The sequence below is a fragment of the Crotalus tigris genome, unplaced genomic scaffold (genome assembly GCF_016545835.1).
Source record: "Crotalus tigris isolate CLP2741 ecotype Arizona unplaced genomic scaffold, ASM1654583v1 scf7180000017576.4783729, whole genome shotgun sequence".
NCBI lineage: Eukaryota > Metazoa > Chordata > Lepidosauria > Squamata > Viperidae > Crotalus > Crotalus tigris.
The window spans coordinates 370,802-384,328 of NW_024096487.1; the positions used below are offsets into that span (position 1 = coordinate 370,802).

The 13,527-nt window shown below is 39.9% G+C and overlaps 1 protein-coding gene across 2 annotated transcripts in view; it reads left to right on the forward strand.

Annotated features, from left to right (window-relative positions):
* The window catches only part of RAPSN (receptor associated protein of the synapse), a 32,482-nt gene that overhangs the window by 6,624 nt on the left and 12,331 nt on the right, over positions 1-13,527 (forward strand). Inside the window, exons 2-7 of one of the 2 annotated variants that reach the window (XM_039357418.1) lie at positions 2,733-3,071; positions 4,653-4,811; positions 5,439-5,537; positions 5,613-5,735; positions 7,215-7,268; positions 11,740-11,939. In XM_039357418.1, coding sequence (XP_039213352.1) covers positions 2,733-3,071; positions 4,653-4,811; positions 5,439-5,537; positions 5,613-5,735; positions 7,215-7,268; positions 11,740-11,939 — 974 coding nt within the window. The remainder of the gene's footprint in view (positions 1-2,732; positions 3,072-4,652; positions 4,812-5,438; positions 5,538-5,612; positions 5,736-7,214; positions 7,269-11,739; positions 11,940-13,527) is intronic. The other variant, XM_039357426.1, reaches the window with a different exon arrangement.

Here is a 13,527-nt window from a genome sequence, read left to right on the forward strand (position 1 = left end):
ACATCCCCATATTTGGTTAAAAGTTATATAGGCTACTATATGTATACTGTACAATATGGGTTGTAAATGGTTTTAAGAAGCTTATTAAGGGATCGAGACTGATAAGCCCGTGGGCTTTCAGTTAAGGAACATTTGTGTTAATGGGCCCCTTGACGAAAACATTTAGGAACAGTATTTCTTGCAGATGTAGTAACAACTAGGTTGTAGAACAGGGTTTTAGGATTTACATATACATTCAAATGGGATCTATAAACAGTAAGCAAAGGAGAGATGTACAACTATTTTTGGAGGGGCTGATTAGAGATTTCTAATGTTAATTTTTCAATTTATGGGAAGATTTTTTTAAACTAGCCGTGAGAGATCATGCATAGAACAAAAGAATAGAGTATTGTTTGAACGGTGAATACCATATGCTGATTGGATGACAAAAAAAAAACCACATTATTTTATAAGAAAAGAGTTCATCCATCCATGTGTATTTTGAGGAGCATCCTGGATTGCAAATTTGCATTATCAAGCTAACTTTCAGGCAAGTGTTTAAAATCCTCCACTCTCTTTGTTAATAAGATGTTACAAAAAGCTGGGGGAGAAGAATAAAAAGATTTAATGTTGAAGTCAGTATATCTGCATGTTCATAAAATGTAAGTTCCGAAGTTCCATCTTCGCAGTAGTTTGAACCTGATATGATGATCTGACTCCTCTCAAAACTGTTAGGATAAAGTCCATGGATGGCACTCTTAAAAATATAATATGCAAGTAGATATTGTTTCAGGTGCATTGAAGGGGACTGTATATATTCAGAATATCTATACAGCTTTTATAAGATTTAAATTGGTAACATATTAAAGTAAACAGGTTAAATGGGATTGAAGGAGAAAAATCTATTGGGATCTTAAACGGATTTTCTGATTATTATAATTTATTTTTATCCTTATTTCCTCCAAAGTGTTCAAGTGAAATTTGTTCTGTGAACTCCATTGCCAGTTGAGTATTTCAGTCCATATCTGCACAATTCTGGTATAACAGTACTTTCTGTGCTGAATTAGCTCTTTAGTCCATTCTGGCAGACAGTTGTGATTTCATCACAGACAATTGCTTAGTAGTGCTATGGGAAGCGTTTGAAAGAGGCCCTTCGCAAAGCACATTCCAAAGAATATGGCTCGTTCAACACTCTGCACACAGGTATCCTACTAGTACTAACTCATATGCAAAAATGCCTGTTTCAAATGCTTTGCACAACCCTAATGTTCAGTAATTGGTTTACAAAATACATTTTATCTTTGGGGTTAAAGGGCTTGTTCAGGCAGTTGCCACAAAACAGCACTAATTCAGAAACACATACATACATACAAACATACATACAAGATAGCGGCACTAACTGTAAATCACCCCGAGTGCTAAGGCAAGAACAGATCAGCGAGAAACTGACTATGATATGAAAGGAGATGATATGGAATTAGAAGGCCTGTAGGAAAGAAAATAAAATATGGTTTGAGTATGCAAATATATAAGGCTTTACTTTAATCGGTAAAGGATATTAGGAAAGAGAAGAAATTGCATTTTCTTCTGTGCTATGAGAATAAGAGTTAAATAGTACTTCAGAAATACTGTACAACAGACCTCTTTTCATATGATTTCCCCTTTGTCTTCGAAACAAACTGTTCATCAGGGTTAGAGATGTCTAGAGGAAGGAGCTTCTTCTAAACCTTCTCCACTCAGGACAGCATTTCATTTTTCTGCCAGAAGTTAACTGAAGACTGGTTTTAAAAGCATTTTATTGTTTATACCAAAAGAGAGACTCCTCAATATCCGGATGCTGTGGAAGTAGTTTTGTCTAGCATGAATATCAGGCATCTGCAGTCCAGATGCATTTAATCTCTTTCTTGATCATGTGCAGAGAAACAAAATCACCAGGATTGGCTTTGCACAAGACTCTGTAAAAACACATCAATAGGAAATAATAACAAGTTATTTAATGTAATAGATTGCATTATAGTTGTTTAGCTTGCTTACACCGTTTTCTTTTTATCATTTCTAAACTTCATTTAAGTAAAAAAAAAGACCATATCCTTTTCCTTTTTTTCTATGGATTTTTTAAATTAAAAATTAGATGGTTTTTTTATCAAAAGCATGTGCAAATAGGATACCATATTCTTTAGAATTTGACTGCTTTCCTGAGCCACCATTTTGCACATGGCACTATTTGGTGGAGCTTAACTTTATAGCAAAAACCAAGGTAGTTTTGTAGCCCTGAGCCTTGTCTGCCACAGAGTAGGTCCAAATTGTCAACTCCAGTCTTGATATGATTAATGTGAATTCATTATGGTTGGTAAAAGTGTCACAATTAGCCAGTTTGATTAGAGAGAGATTAATAATTACATTTATCAATGACTGGAAACCCCCTTTGAACCTTTTGCTGAAAAAAACTGAACTTATGTCTTACAGGTTTATGGATAGCTTAGGGAAAGAAGGAAATTATGAAGTAACCTTAGAGAAAAAAGTGTAAAATATAAATGTATTTATAACTGCTGCCCAAAAGATCAGAAGCCACTTCTTTATAATATTTCTTTTTCTATTTTCTTTTACTTATTCACTATTCTTTGTTATTTTGTTTCTTTTTTAATGCCTGCATCTTGTTAAAAAATTCATCAATAAAATTACACAAATTCATTATGACTGAAGTTTAGGATTAGATGTGTTGATTCTTAAGTATTGTGTTCTTTTGCTAAAAGTTTGCAGTCATGCAGATTGACACTGCCCGAGAACTGGAGGATCCTGACTACCTTACTGAGAGCTACCTGAATTTGGCACGGAGCAACGAGAAGCTCTGTGAATTCCCCAAAACTATCTCCTATTGTAAGACTTGCCTGAACATGCGAGGTACAACACTGGGCCTGCAACTGAATGGCCAAGTCAACCTCAGCATGGGCAATGCCTACTTTGGCCTCAGTGTCTTCCAAAAAGCTCTGGAGTGTTTTGAGAAAGCTCTACGGTACGCACACAACAATGATGACAAGATGCTGGAGTGTCGCGTCTGTTGCAGTCTAGGAAATTTCTACACACACCTCAAAGTGAGTATTGCAGAAATGCCAATGGAAGAGAATGTAGATCAGAAGTTTAAAAAAATGCAACTTTTCCAACTATGTGAAAGATTGTACAGATGGTAGATTGAGTGCAGTGGTTTCCACCTGTTTTCTGTGAACCCTAACTTCGTGATCTGAAGCTTGTCAGGACCATCACATAAATCAGAGCTCAAGTATATGCCACATACATGACTCCTCTAAAATGGTATCTATGGGATGTCAACATTAAATAAAAAATAATGTTTTGTTTAGGTGAGGCCCGAAATCTTGCAAATTTGCTTAGTTTCTCAACTTTTTAGAATTATGAGCTAAAATCTTGAGACATTAGGGAAAACATACCAAAATATTACATGGTTTTGTAATATTGTGGAATTTTGGCTATTCAGTGCTCACACAAGGTCCTAGATACAACCCTTTGTAATATCCTGCCTCAGTGAAACTATTGTTTCAACTCATATATTTAGATGGTGAAAATCTTCCAGAAAAAGTTGTTGTATCACAAACTGCCATTTGTGGACATGGGTATTATTTATTTGTCAGAAAAATGTTGATTAGCTAATCGAAAAACTTAAATAGTCTTTTTTATACATTTTGGCCATCTAATTTTATCATTCTATTTTATTAAAGTCTATTTATTTTTGGATATCATGAAACAAAAAAAACACTGAGAAATCACAGTATGTACCAGTAATATTTTTCAACAGTCTAACAATAAATGAAAGAAAGGAAAAAGCCTTTCTGCTAATTTCAAGGATTTAATCACACAATCATTTTCATAATATAACTTAAGGTGGAATCACACAATATGTTATCTGCTATCACATGCAAAGTATTCTATGTTAATGCTTATAGATTCATTTGTGAGAAAAGATTATCAAATGTATAACTTAATATCTATTATATATTGAAGTATGTAAAGCTCTTGAACAGTAATATTTATTTTGATAATGTTTTCAACATGAAAGTTAAAGCATTTTGCTATTTCTAGGAAAATACATACTATCAGTTTTAACATTGCTTATTTTGGTGTAAATTTGGACAAGTTTACTTACAATAATCATTTTTCAATCTTCTCACTGTGAACTCAAATGAAGTGCGAGGACAAGCCTTATCTTAACAAAGACTTCGGATATATAGACTATAGTTTTACTACTTAGTGGAAACTTGCCATATTAAACTCTCATTATGTATTTCACAATGTGTACATGTATAATGCACGTGTTTACAGTACTATCACCAATTCATTTTTTTTAACCAGAAAAATATAATTAATGTGGTAATCTTACAGTATATTCCAAAGAGCTCACCATTCCAAATTCCATACTGGGTGCTTCTTGTAAAAGCGGGTTGAAACCATGGCTATTTTCACCATAATTTTTAAATCAATCAATCTAGGTTACAAATTATCATAAACCTTATTATGTCATAAACCTTATTTACATCCCACAGTTTACCATAGAAAAATCAGAATCAATCAAAACAGCTTAAAAGATTTCATAACTTCAAACAATCATAGCTTTTCTGCAGCCTTTCTTTTTCTTTCTTCTCAATCTCACTCCTCTTTTCAAGGACCATGAAAAAGCTCTGTTTTTCCCATGCAAGGCAGCAGAGCTGGTGAATGATTATGGAAAAGGCTGGAGTTTGAAGTACCGAGCCATGAGCCAGTTCTACATGGCTGTAGCCTATCGGAAGCTGGGGCGCTTGCCAGATGCTATGGAATGCTGTGAGGTACAAGCATGGCTTCTTGGAGTGTGTGTGTGTGGGGGGAGTCTGCTGGGTAAAATTAAAGGGCTATCCAGTTTGGGAGGGTATGTCAGTTGCATCACTTTCTGAGGAAGGCAGATTTGACCACTCTGAGTCATACTTTAATAACTTTTTTTGTTTAGACTATTGCAGCAAACTGATTAGTTCTTGGTGTGTTTTGTTGGCCATACTACAGCCATCTTGCAGCAACTGCCAATTCAAGTTGTTTTTGGTTATGAAGCCCCGGTGTGGGGCAAAAAAGTTGAAAGCCATCTTTATAAGTATCAGTACACACCACTATTTTTATAAGAACACAGATTCTTTCCTTTGGTGAAAGAAAGTGGCTTTTGAATTGCAAAGGAACCCAATAAAACTCCAAAGCAATGGCAAAGTATTTTTGACTGTTTGAGGAAGATCCAAACTGCATAAACTACCTCTTCCTTCAGTCATTTATTTTGTTGAAAGAAGGGATGCTGTCTTTAATGTGGGTTGCAAACAGGACAAGACACCCCTTTTCCTTCACTCAGGCACCCGTTTCTTAGAATAGTCAGAATTTAGAACTTAATATGTGATAAAAGTTCAAATTGTGATTCTGAAAGCTTATCTTGCTAGGAGTCAATGAAGATTGCCCTTCAGCATGGAGATCGTCCTTTGCAAGCACAGTGCCTGCTTTGCTTTGCTGATATCCATCGCAGCCGTGAAGATGTACAGGTATGACCCTCTCCTATGACAGGCTGTCTGAGGGCAGTAGTGGACAGCGACTGACAACCTTTTCTTACAACCCAGGCAGCTTTTCCCCGCTATGATTCCTCCATGAGCATCATGACTGAGATTGGAAACCGTCTGGGACAAGTTCAGGTGTTGCTTGGTGTAGCCAAGTGCTGGCTGATTCAAAAGGACCTCGACAAGGTCAGTAATAGGCTGTATAAGAAACTGATTAGATACAGTTGCATTGTTATGAACCAACAAAATAGGCTCTAAAAATGCATGATGTTTTTTCCTATGGACAGTCTTTCGATCCACATAGTAACATCCATACTGAGGAAATGAGTATTCAGCATGTATTTTAGGCTGTTTATCTAATGTACCTTTTGATCTGCAAGATGAATACACTAGGTGTGTGACAGTTATTTCTAAGCAGTTAAATAAATGGAGTAGCTGGGATTCATCATGGATTACCTTAGGATTCACTTGTTGTAGTTGAGCATCTAGAAATGATCAACTGAAAATTGTTTCTCCATAAGATATGCTGCCCCCAGAAGTATATATGCTGTTTTCCTTATGACATTGCGGAAGACACTAAAAAACATTGGTTATAAGCAGGGTTTAGGCCCAGAATTAGAACCTGTGGGCTACCCAGCTAGCTTTATGGCTAAGTTGTTTTTATATGGGTGAAGAACATTATGAACCTTTATTAGGTTAATTAACTATGGTTTGTATACTGCCCAGAGTCTACTGATAGAATATATATAAATATAAACAGTTATGTATAATTTGGGTACCATGAAATCTCGACTCTTGGCAATTTCATAAACATTGGCAGTTTTCTTGGGAAACATTGTGGAAGTAGTTTGACATTTTTTCTTCCAGGGTGTTTTTCAAATTCCTAGGGCTGACTCTCAGGTCTAGGGCTGAGAGTGACTGACACTAAATGATCTATCTGGCCTCTATTCCTGTGAGACAATGAAAACTTGCTGTCTTCCTGCTCTTAGTCCAGTGTCTTTAATTACTGCAGCAAACTGATTTGTGTGTGTTTGTGTACGTGTGTATGTGTGTATGTGTATATGTATATATGTGTATGTATTTTTATAGAGTATATACACAAATAGTTTTGAATATGCATAGTATGTAGCTATTATAAAATAAAGGGAGTAAATGTTTCCTAATATTATCTAGACTTCCAGGGATTAGGTTAATGCAGTTTTCCCTATCTTGGCACCCTCAGGTACTTATCATAGATTCAAGCAACAAGGTCTTCAGAACCACCACGTATTTCAAGACATCATCTTGCATACTTTGGCACCTCACTCCCCTCACCTATAAATACTTCATGGCATGGGGCCTGATTACTTGATGGACTATAGTTTTTGCTTGTCCTATACAATTGGACTGACAATCCAAATTCCTTTGGTTAAACAATGTCGTATATCAGGACCCAGGAAGCATACCTTTTTTGTTGTAGCACTTTACTCTTAAATAGCATCCCTCCTTAGACCTGCATGGCTCCTGCCCTGATGATGCCCTAGATTTCATGTGTCTGGGTTTTTTTTCCGGGATGCACATGATTTCTATTCATACTGTTTTATTGTTGTATTATCTTTTAACGTTGTAAGCTGCCCTAAGTCTTATGGAGTTGACTCAAATACATATATGTTCTGCTTTCTATAGGCATTAGAAAATATCGAGAGGGCTCATGAGCTGGCAGAGGGACTAGGAAACAAAGTAAGTTGTCTCATCTGCATTTTTTTTTACTCTAGTCATGTTCTTTGTAATGTGTGCGAATATATGTATGTCATAATTCTGCCTGATAACAGACCTCCAAGGTTTTGAAAATGTACTTACATGCCCAAATATTATGTTGAATCATTGTTGTTGTTGTTGTTAATTGCGAAGTCGTGTCCGACCCATCGCGACCCCATGGACAACGTTCCTCCAGGTCTTCCTGTCCTCTACCATCTTCTGGAGTCCATTTAAGTTCACACCTACTGCTTCAGTGACTCCATCCAGCCATCTCCCCTCAACCTTTGAAGGAAGCGGTGGTGAGGCCCCTCCTCAAGAAGCCTTCCCTGGACCTAGCTGTTTTGAAGAACTTTCGTCCTGTCTCCAACCTCCCCTTTGTGGGGAAGGTTGTAGAGAAGGTGGTGGCGTCCCAACTCTTGCGATCCTTGGATTTATTATTATTATTATTTATTATTTATTTTATTTTTAAAATTTATAAGCCGCCCCACTCCCGAAGGACTCTGGGCGGCTAACAATAAAAGACACATAAAACATAACAAAACAACAATACAAAAACAATCATCCAGGGGTAAGGTTTTATAAACCCCAGGCCTGCCGGAAAATCCAGGTCTTAAGTAGCTTACGGAAGACCAACAGGGTGGGAGCGGTCCTAATCTCCAGGGGGAGCTGATTCCAAAGCGTGGGCGCCATCACAGAGAAGGCCCTCCTCCGCGGCCCCGCCAAATGGCACTGCTTGGCCGACGGGGCCTGAAGGAGGCCCAGCCTGTGGGATCTAACCGGACGTAGGGAACTATGAGGTAGTAGGCGGTCTCGCAAATAACCTGGCCCTGAGCCATATAGGGCTTTAAAGGTAATGACCAACACCTTGAATTGGACCCGGAGACCAATAGGCAACCAGTGCAGCTCACGGAGGATAGATGTAACGTGGGTGTATCGAGGAGCACCCACTATCACTCGCGCGGCTGCATTCTGGACCAACTGTAGTCTCCGAATACTTTTCAAGGGTAGCCCCATGTAGAGCGCGTTGCAGTAGTCCAAACGTGAGGTGACAAGGGCGTGAGTGACTGTAAGGAGAGCCTCCCGGTCCAGGTAGGGTCGCAACTGGTGCAAGAGGCGAACTTATGCAAAACGAATTATCTGGACCCTTTTCAATCTGGTTTCAGGCCCGGCTACAGCACTGAGACTGCTTTGATCATACTGATGACCTCTGGCGAGCCCGGGATAGGGGTCATTCCTCTGTCTTGGTGCTTCTTGACTTCTCAGCGGCTTTCGATACCATCGACCATGGTATCCTTCTGCATCGTTTCAGAGAGGTGGGGGTGGGCGGCACCGTATTGCGGTGGTTCTCCTCCTACCTCTCTGACAGGTCGCAGTCGGTGTTGGCGGGCGGACAGAGATCGACCCCTAGGCACCTCGATTATGGGGTACCTCAGGGCTCGGTCCTGTCCCCCCTCCTTTTTAACATCTACATGAAACCGCTGGGTGAGATCATTCGGCGACACGGGGCGAGGTATCATCAGTATGCGGATGATACCCAATTGTATATCTCCAACCCGTGCCCTTTCAGTGAAGCAGTCAACGTGATGTGCCGGTGCCTGGAAGATGTGAGGGTCTGGATGGGGGTGAACAGGCTTAGACTCAACCCTGACAAGACCGAGTGGTTCTGGGTCTTGCCCCCCAAGGGTCATCCTGATGGTCCATCATTAGTCCGGGGGGGAGGTAAATTTACCTCCCTCAGTGCAGGCACGCAACTTGGGTGTCCTCCTGGACTCACAGCTAAATTTGGAACAACATCTATCAGCTGTGGCCAGGGGGACCTTTGCCCAGGTTCGCCTGGTGCACCAGTTGTGGCCTTATTTGGACCAGGAGGCTCTACTCACGGTCACTCATGCCCTTGTCACCTCAAGACTGGATTACTGTAATGCGCTCTACATGGGGCTACCCTTGAAGAACGTTCGGAGGCTGCAGTTGGTTCAGAATGCAGCCGCGAGAGCGATTGTGGGTGCACCAAGGTACACCCACGTGTCACCTATCCTCCGCGAGCTGCACTGGCTTCCTGTGGGTCTCCGGATGCAATTCAAGGTGTTGGTTATCACCTTTAAAGCCCTTCATGGCTTAGGACCAGGTTACTTACAGGACCACATACTGCCGCATAGTTCCCAGAGACCGGTGAGGTCCCACAGATTGGGCCTCCTTCAGGTCCCGTCGGCCAGACAATGTCGGCTGGCAGGCCCTCAGGGAAGGGCCTTTTCTGTGGTGGCTTCGACCTGGTGGAATCAACTTCCCCCCGAGATTCGAACTACTCCCACCTTGCCGGCCTTTAAGAAAGCCATTAAAACTCTCCTGTTCCAGCAGGCCTAGGGTTGATGTCCCTGGGGGGGCCGGGATACGATTGGGACATGCTGTATGAATGCAATTATTTTACTGTTTTATTGTTATATTTATTGTTTTAATTTTGTATGCCGTCCTGAGTCCCTAGGGATTGGGCGGCATATAAATTTTATTAATAAATAAATAAATAAATCTCATTCTCTGTCGTCCCCTTCTTCTATTGCCCTCAATCTTTCCCAGCATTAGGCTCTTCTCCAGTGAATCCTTCCTTCTCATTAGGTGGCCAAAGTACTTGAGTTTCAACTTTAGGATCTGGCCTTCTAAAGAGCAGTCGGGGTTGATCTCTTCTAGGACTGACCGGTTTGAATGCCTTGCAGTCCAAGGGACTCGCAGGAGTCTTCTCCAGCACCATAGTTCAAAGGCCTCAATTCTTTGGCGCTCAGACTTTCTTATGGTCCAACTTTCACAGCCATACATTGCAACTGGGAAAACCATGTCCTGGACTATACGCACTTTTGTTGGCAGGGTGATGTCTCTGCTTTTTAGTATGCTGTCTAGATTTGCCATAGCTTTCCTCCCCAGGAGCAAGCGTCTTTTATTTTCTTGGCTGCAGTCCCCATCTGAGGTGATCTTGGAGCCCAGAAAAATAAAATCTGTCACTACCTCCATTTCTTCCCCATCTATTTGCCAGGAATTGAGAGGGCCGGATGCCATGATTTTGGTTTTCTTAATGTTGAGTTTGAAGCCAACTTTTGCACTCTCCTTCTTCACCCGCATCAAGAGGCTCTTTAGTTCCTCTTCACTTTCTGCCTTATCCTAGGTTGTTGATATTTCTCCCGGCAATCTTAATTCCAACTTTTGTTTCATCTAGCCCTTCCTTTCTCATGATGTGCTCTGCATATAAGTTAAATAGGTAGGGCGACAGTAATACAGCCTTGCCGGACTCCTTTTCAGTGGTTCCGTGTCCAGTTCTCACTGTTGCTTCTTGACCCGCATATAGGTTTCTCAAGAGACAAATAAGATGGTCTGGTATTCCCATCTCTTTAAGAACTTGCCACAATTTGTTGTGATCCACACAATCAAAGGTTTTAGCATAGTCAATGAGTGTCATATCTTTTTGCCTTTTAGTACTGTCCATGGGGTTTTCATGGCAAAGATACTGGAGTGGTTTGCCATTTCCTTTTCCAGTGGATCACATTTTGTCAGAACTCTCTGCTATGACCTGTCAGTCTTGGGTGGCCCTGCACGGCATAGCTTATAGCTTCATTGAGTTACACAAGCCCCTTCGCCATGACAAGGCAGTAATCCATAAAGGGGGTTGAATTATTAATAACCCATTAATATCATGAGGGAGGGGTAAACAGTGATGGCCCATATTTGTGTTCCAATCCTTTAGACGTTGTTGATGAGATTCTGTCACTAATAGCTCTCTTGTGGGGGTTACATAGCAGAGTGTAAAGCTAGCATCAGATATTTTGATTCTGGGGTAATGGGGCATCTCCTAAAGTGGAATATGTGTAGCTCCTGACTTTTCTGAGTGGTAGGGTATTTAATTATGCTTTGGAAAGATGATGTTAGAAAAGACCATATCTTAACCCAAAGATCCTGAAACATTTTGAACCTATGGTTTTGGGGGTATCAGGGATAGCCACACAAAATTTCTTGCACTGAGAAATCCAAGCCTTAAACATTCTATATTGCTAGCATTATTCACGTGAAATTCTTCAGAAGGGGGAATTTTGCAGGGTATACAATTATGTAACTATGAAAAAAGAAGTGATTGCTGAATGTATAAGATAAAATGGTAAGCAAAGAGTGAAATCACCCATTTTTCCCCCAAAGTGCTATAGAGCAGTACAAATAGGAATGGTAAGAAGCACAATTTGGGAAGAGGAGGCAACAGATGGCCAAAGAAAAGAAGGATCTGTCTGACAGTTGGTGAGCTTCTGCTAAGTAAAATAAAAAGAAGCAGAAGGGATGGAAAAGAACATCACATTTCAAAAGCTTAAAAGATGCCATATTTTGGGTAATCAGGAACTAGGAATGTGTTGGGCCCATAGATTGCCTCCTTTGTAATATTCTTTTCATGTGATTATTTTTCTCTGTCTTCTCTTTTATGCAGCTCTGCCTGCTGAAAGTTCATTGCCTGTGTGAAGGGATCTATCGCACAAAGGGTCAGCAGAGGGAACTTCGTAATCATGTGGTGAAGTTCCATGAATGTGTTGAAGAAATGGAACTCTACTGTGGCATGTGTGGTGAATCCATTGGTGACAGAAACCACCAGCTCCAGGCATTGCCCTGCTCCCATGTCTTCCATTTAAAGTAAGGGGCAAAAGGGATGAACGCAAACCATGGTGGAATAAGAAAAAACAAAATCCTAAAGACAAAAAAGGGGAGGTAATTCCTCCAGAATGAATGAAACAAGGACATTCTATATTGGCATTCATGATTTTTAAAATGCTTTCTACCACTCCATTGAAACAACTCCTTATCTCTAAAGTTTTTATCCTTGAGGCTGGGATACTTTTCTCAAAATTGATTTTTAATCTGCTACTTAGATTTCCTTCTCAAGAATACATTATTTTATCAACATCTTAGCTGGTTTCTTATATCCTTACAATCCAATTTTAATGAGTTCTGACTTAGGCATAATATCTGTGTACTTAGAAGTAAATTTTAGCGTGCTGAATCAGGGGAACAAGCTTGAGAGTCACAAAACTCATGACCCATGGAGCCAAACACAGTTATCAGCTGTGGCTTAACAACTTGCCAGCAGCCCTGTTTACACTGCCTATCCTAAAATAGAAAAACCAGGTATATATTAAGCATGCAGCAGAATGTTCTAACTTGGTTAGAAGCTGAATTTAATTAGACATCACGAGTTGTCCAGTCCTGTGCTACGCAATGTGATTGAATGTGTATTGCGATTATTCCCTTTTTTCCTGGTGCTTTCTCATTCAGTCATCTCTGCATTAGAAAGCTGAGAGCTAGGGGGAAAAAAAACCAAGTTAGAATTGCAAAGATGTTAACAAATGTGGTTTTCATTTAAAATATGCATTTGATGTAATATTCAGTCAAAACTAATACTATTACATATACAAAACATGTATGTACCATGCTAAAATATTTATCAAATTTATATAACTGCCTCACAAGAAGTGGCATCCTACAATAAAGATATAAAACTATAAGGCATGTTAAAATATCATTATTAGAAAGTATTGCACACATGAGATTAGTTTAATCTCAAAAACTCACTGGATCCATGAAATGCACATACACGCACACTCTTTGGAGGTCTTCTAGTCTAACTCCTTGCTCAAACAGGAAAGCCTATACCATTGGGAAAGAGCTGTGGTGGCATAGTGGTTAGAATGCAATATTGCAGGTTAATTCTGCTGATTGCCAACAGTTTGATTGTCACCAGCTCAAAGTTGACTCAACCTTCCATCCTTCCAAGGTCAGTAAAATGAGGACTCAGATTGTTGGGGGTAATTCACTGTCTCTGTAAACCACATAGAGAGGGCTGTAAAGTACTGTGAAGTAGTATATAAGTCTTATTGCTATTGCAAACAAATGGTTGTCCAGTCTCTTCTTAAAAACCTCCCATGTTGGAGCACCCACAACTTCTGGAGGCAAGTTGTTCCACTGATTAATTGTTCTAATGTCTTTAATTCCAGGTTGCTTCTCTCCTTGATTAGTTTCCATCCATTGGTTCTTGTCCTGCCTTCAGGTGCTTTGGAGAATAGGTTGATCCCCTCTTTTTTGTGGCAGCCCCTTAGATATTACTATTGTGGCACCCTTAGTTCTTCTTTTCATTAAACTAGGTATACCCAATTCCTGCTGCTGTTCTTCATATGTTTTAGCCTTTAGTCCCCTAATCATCTTTGTTGCTCTTCTTTGCATTCTT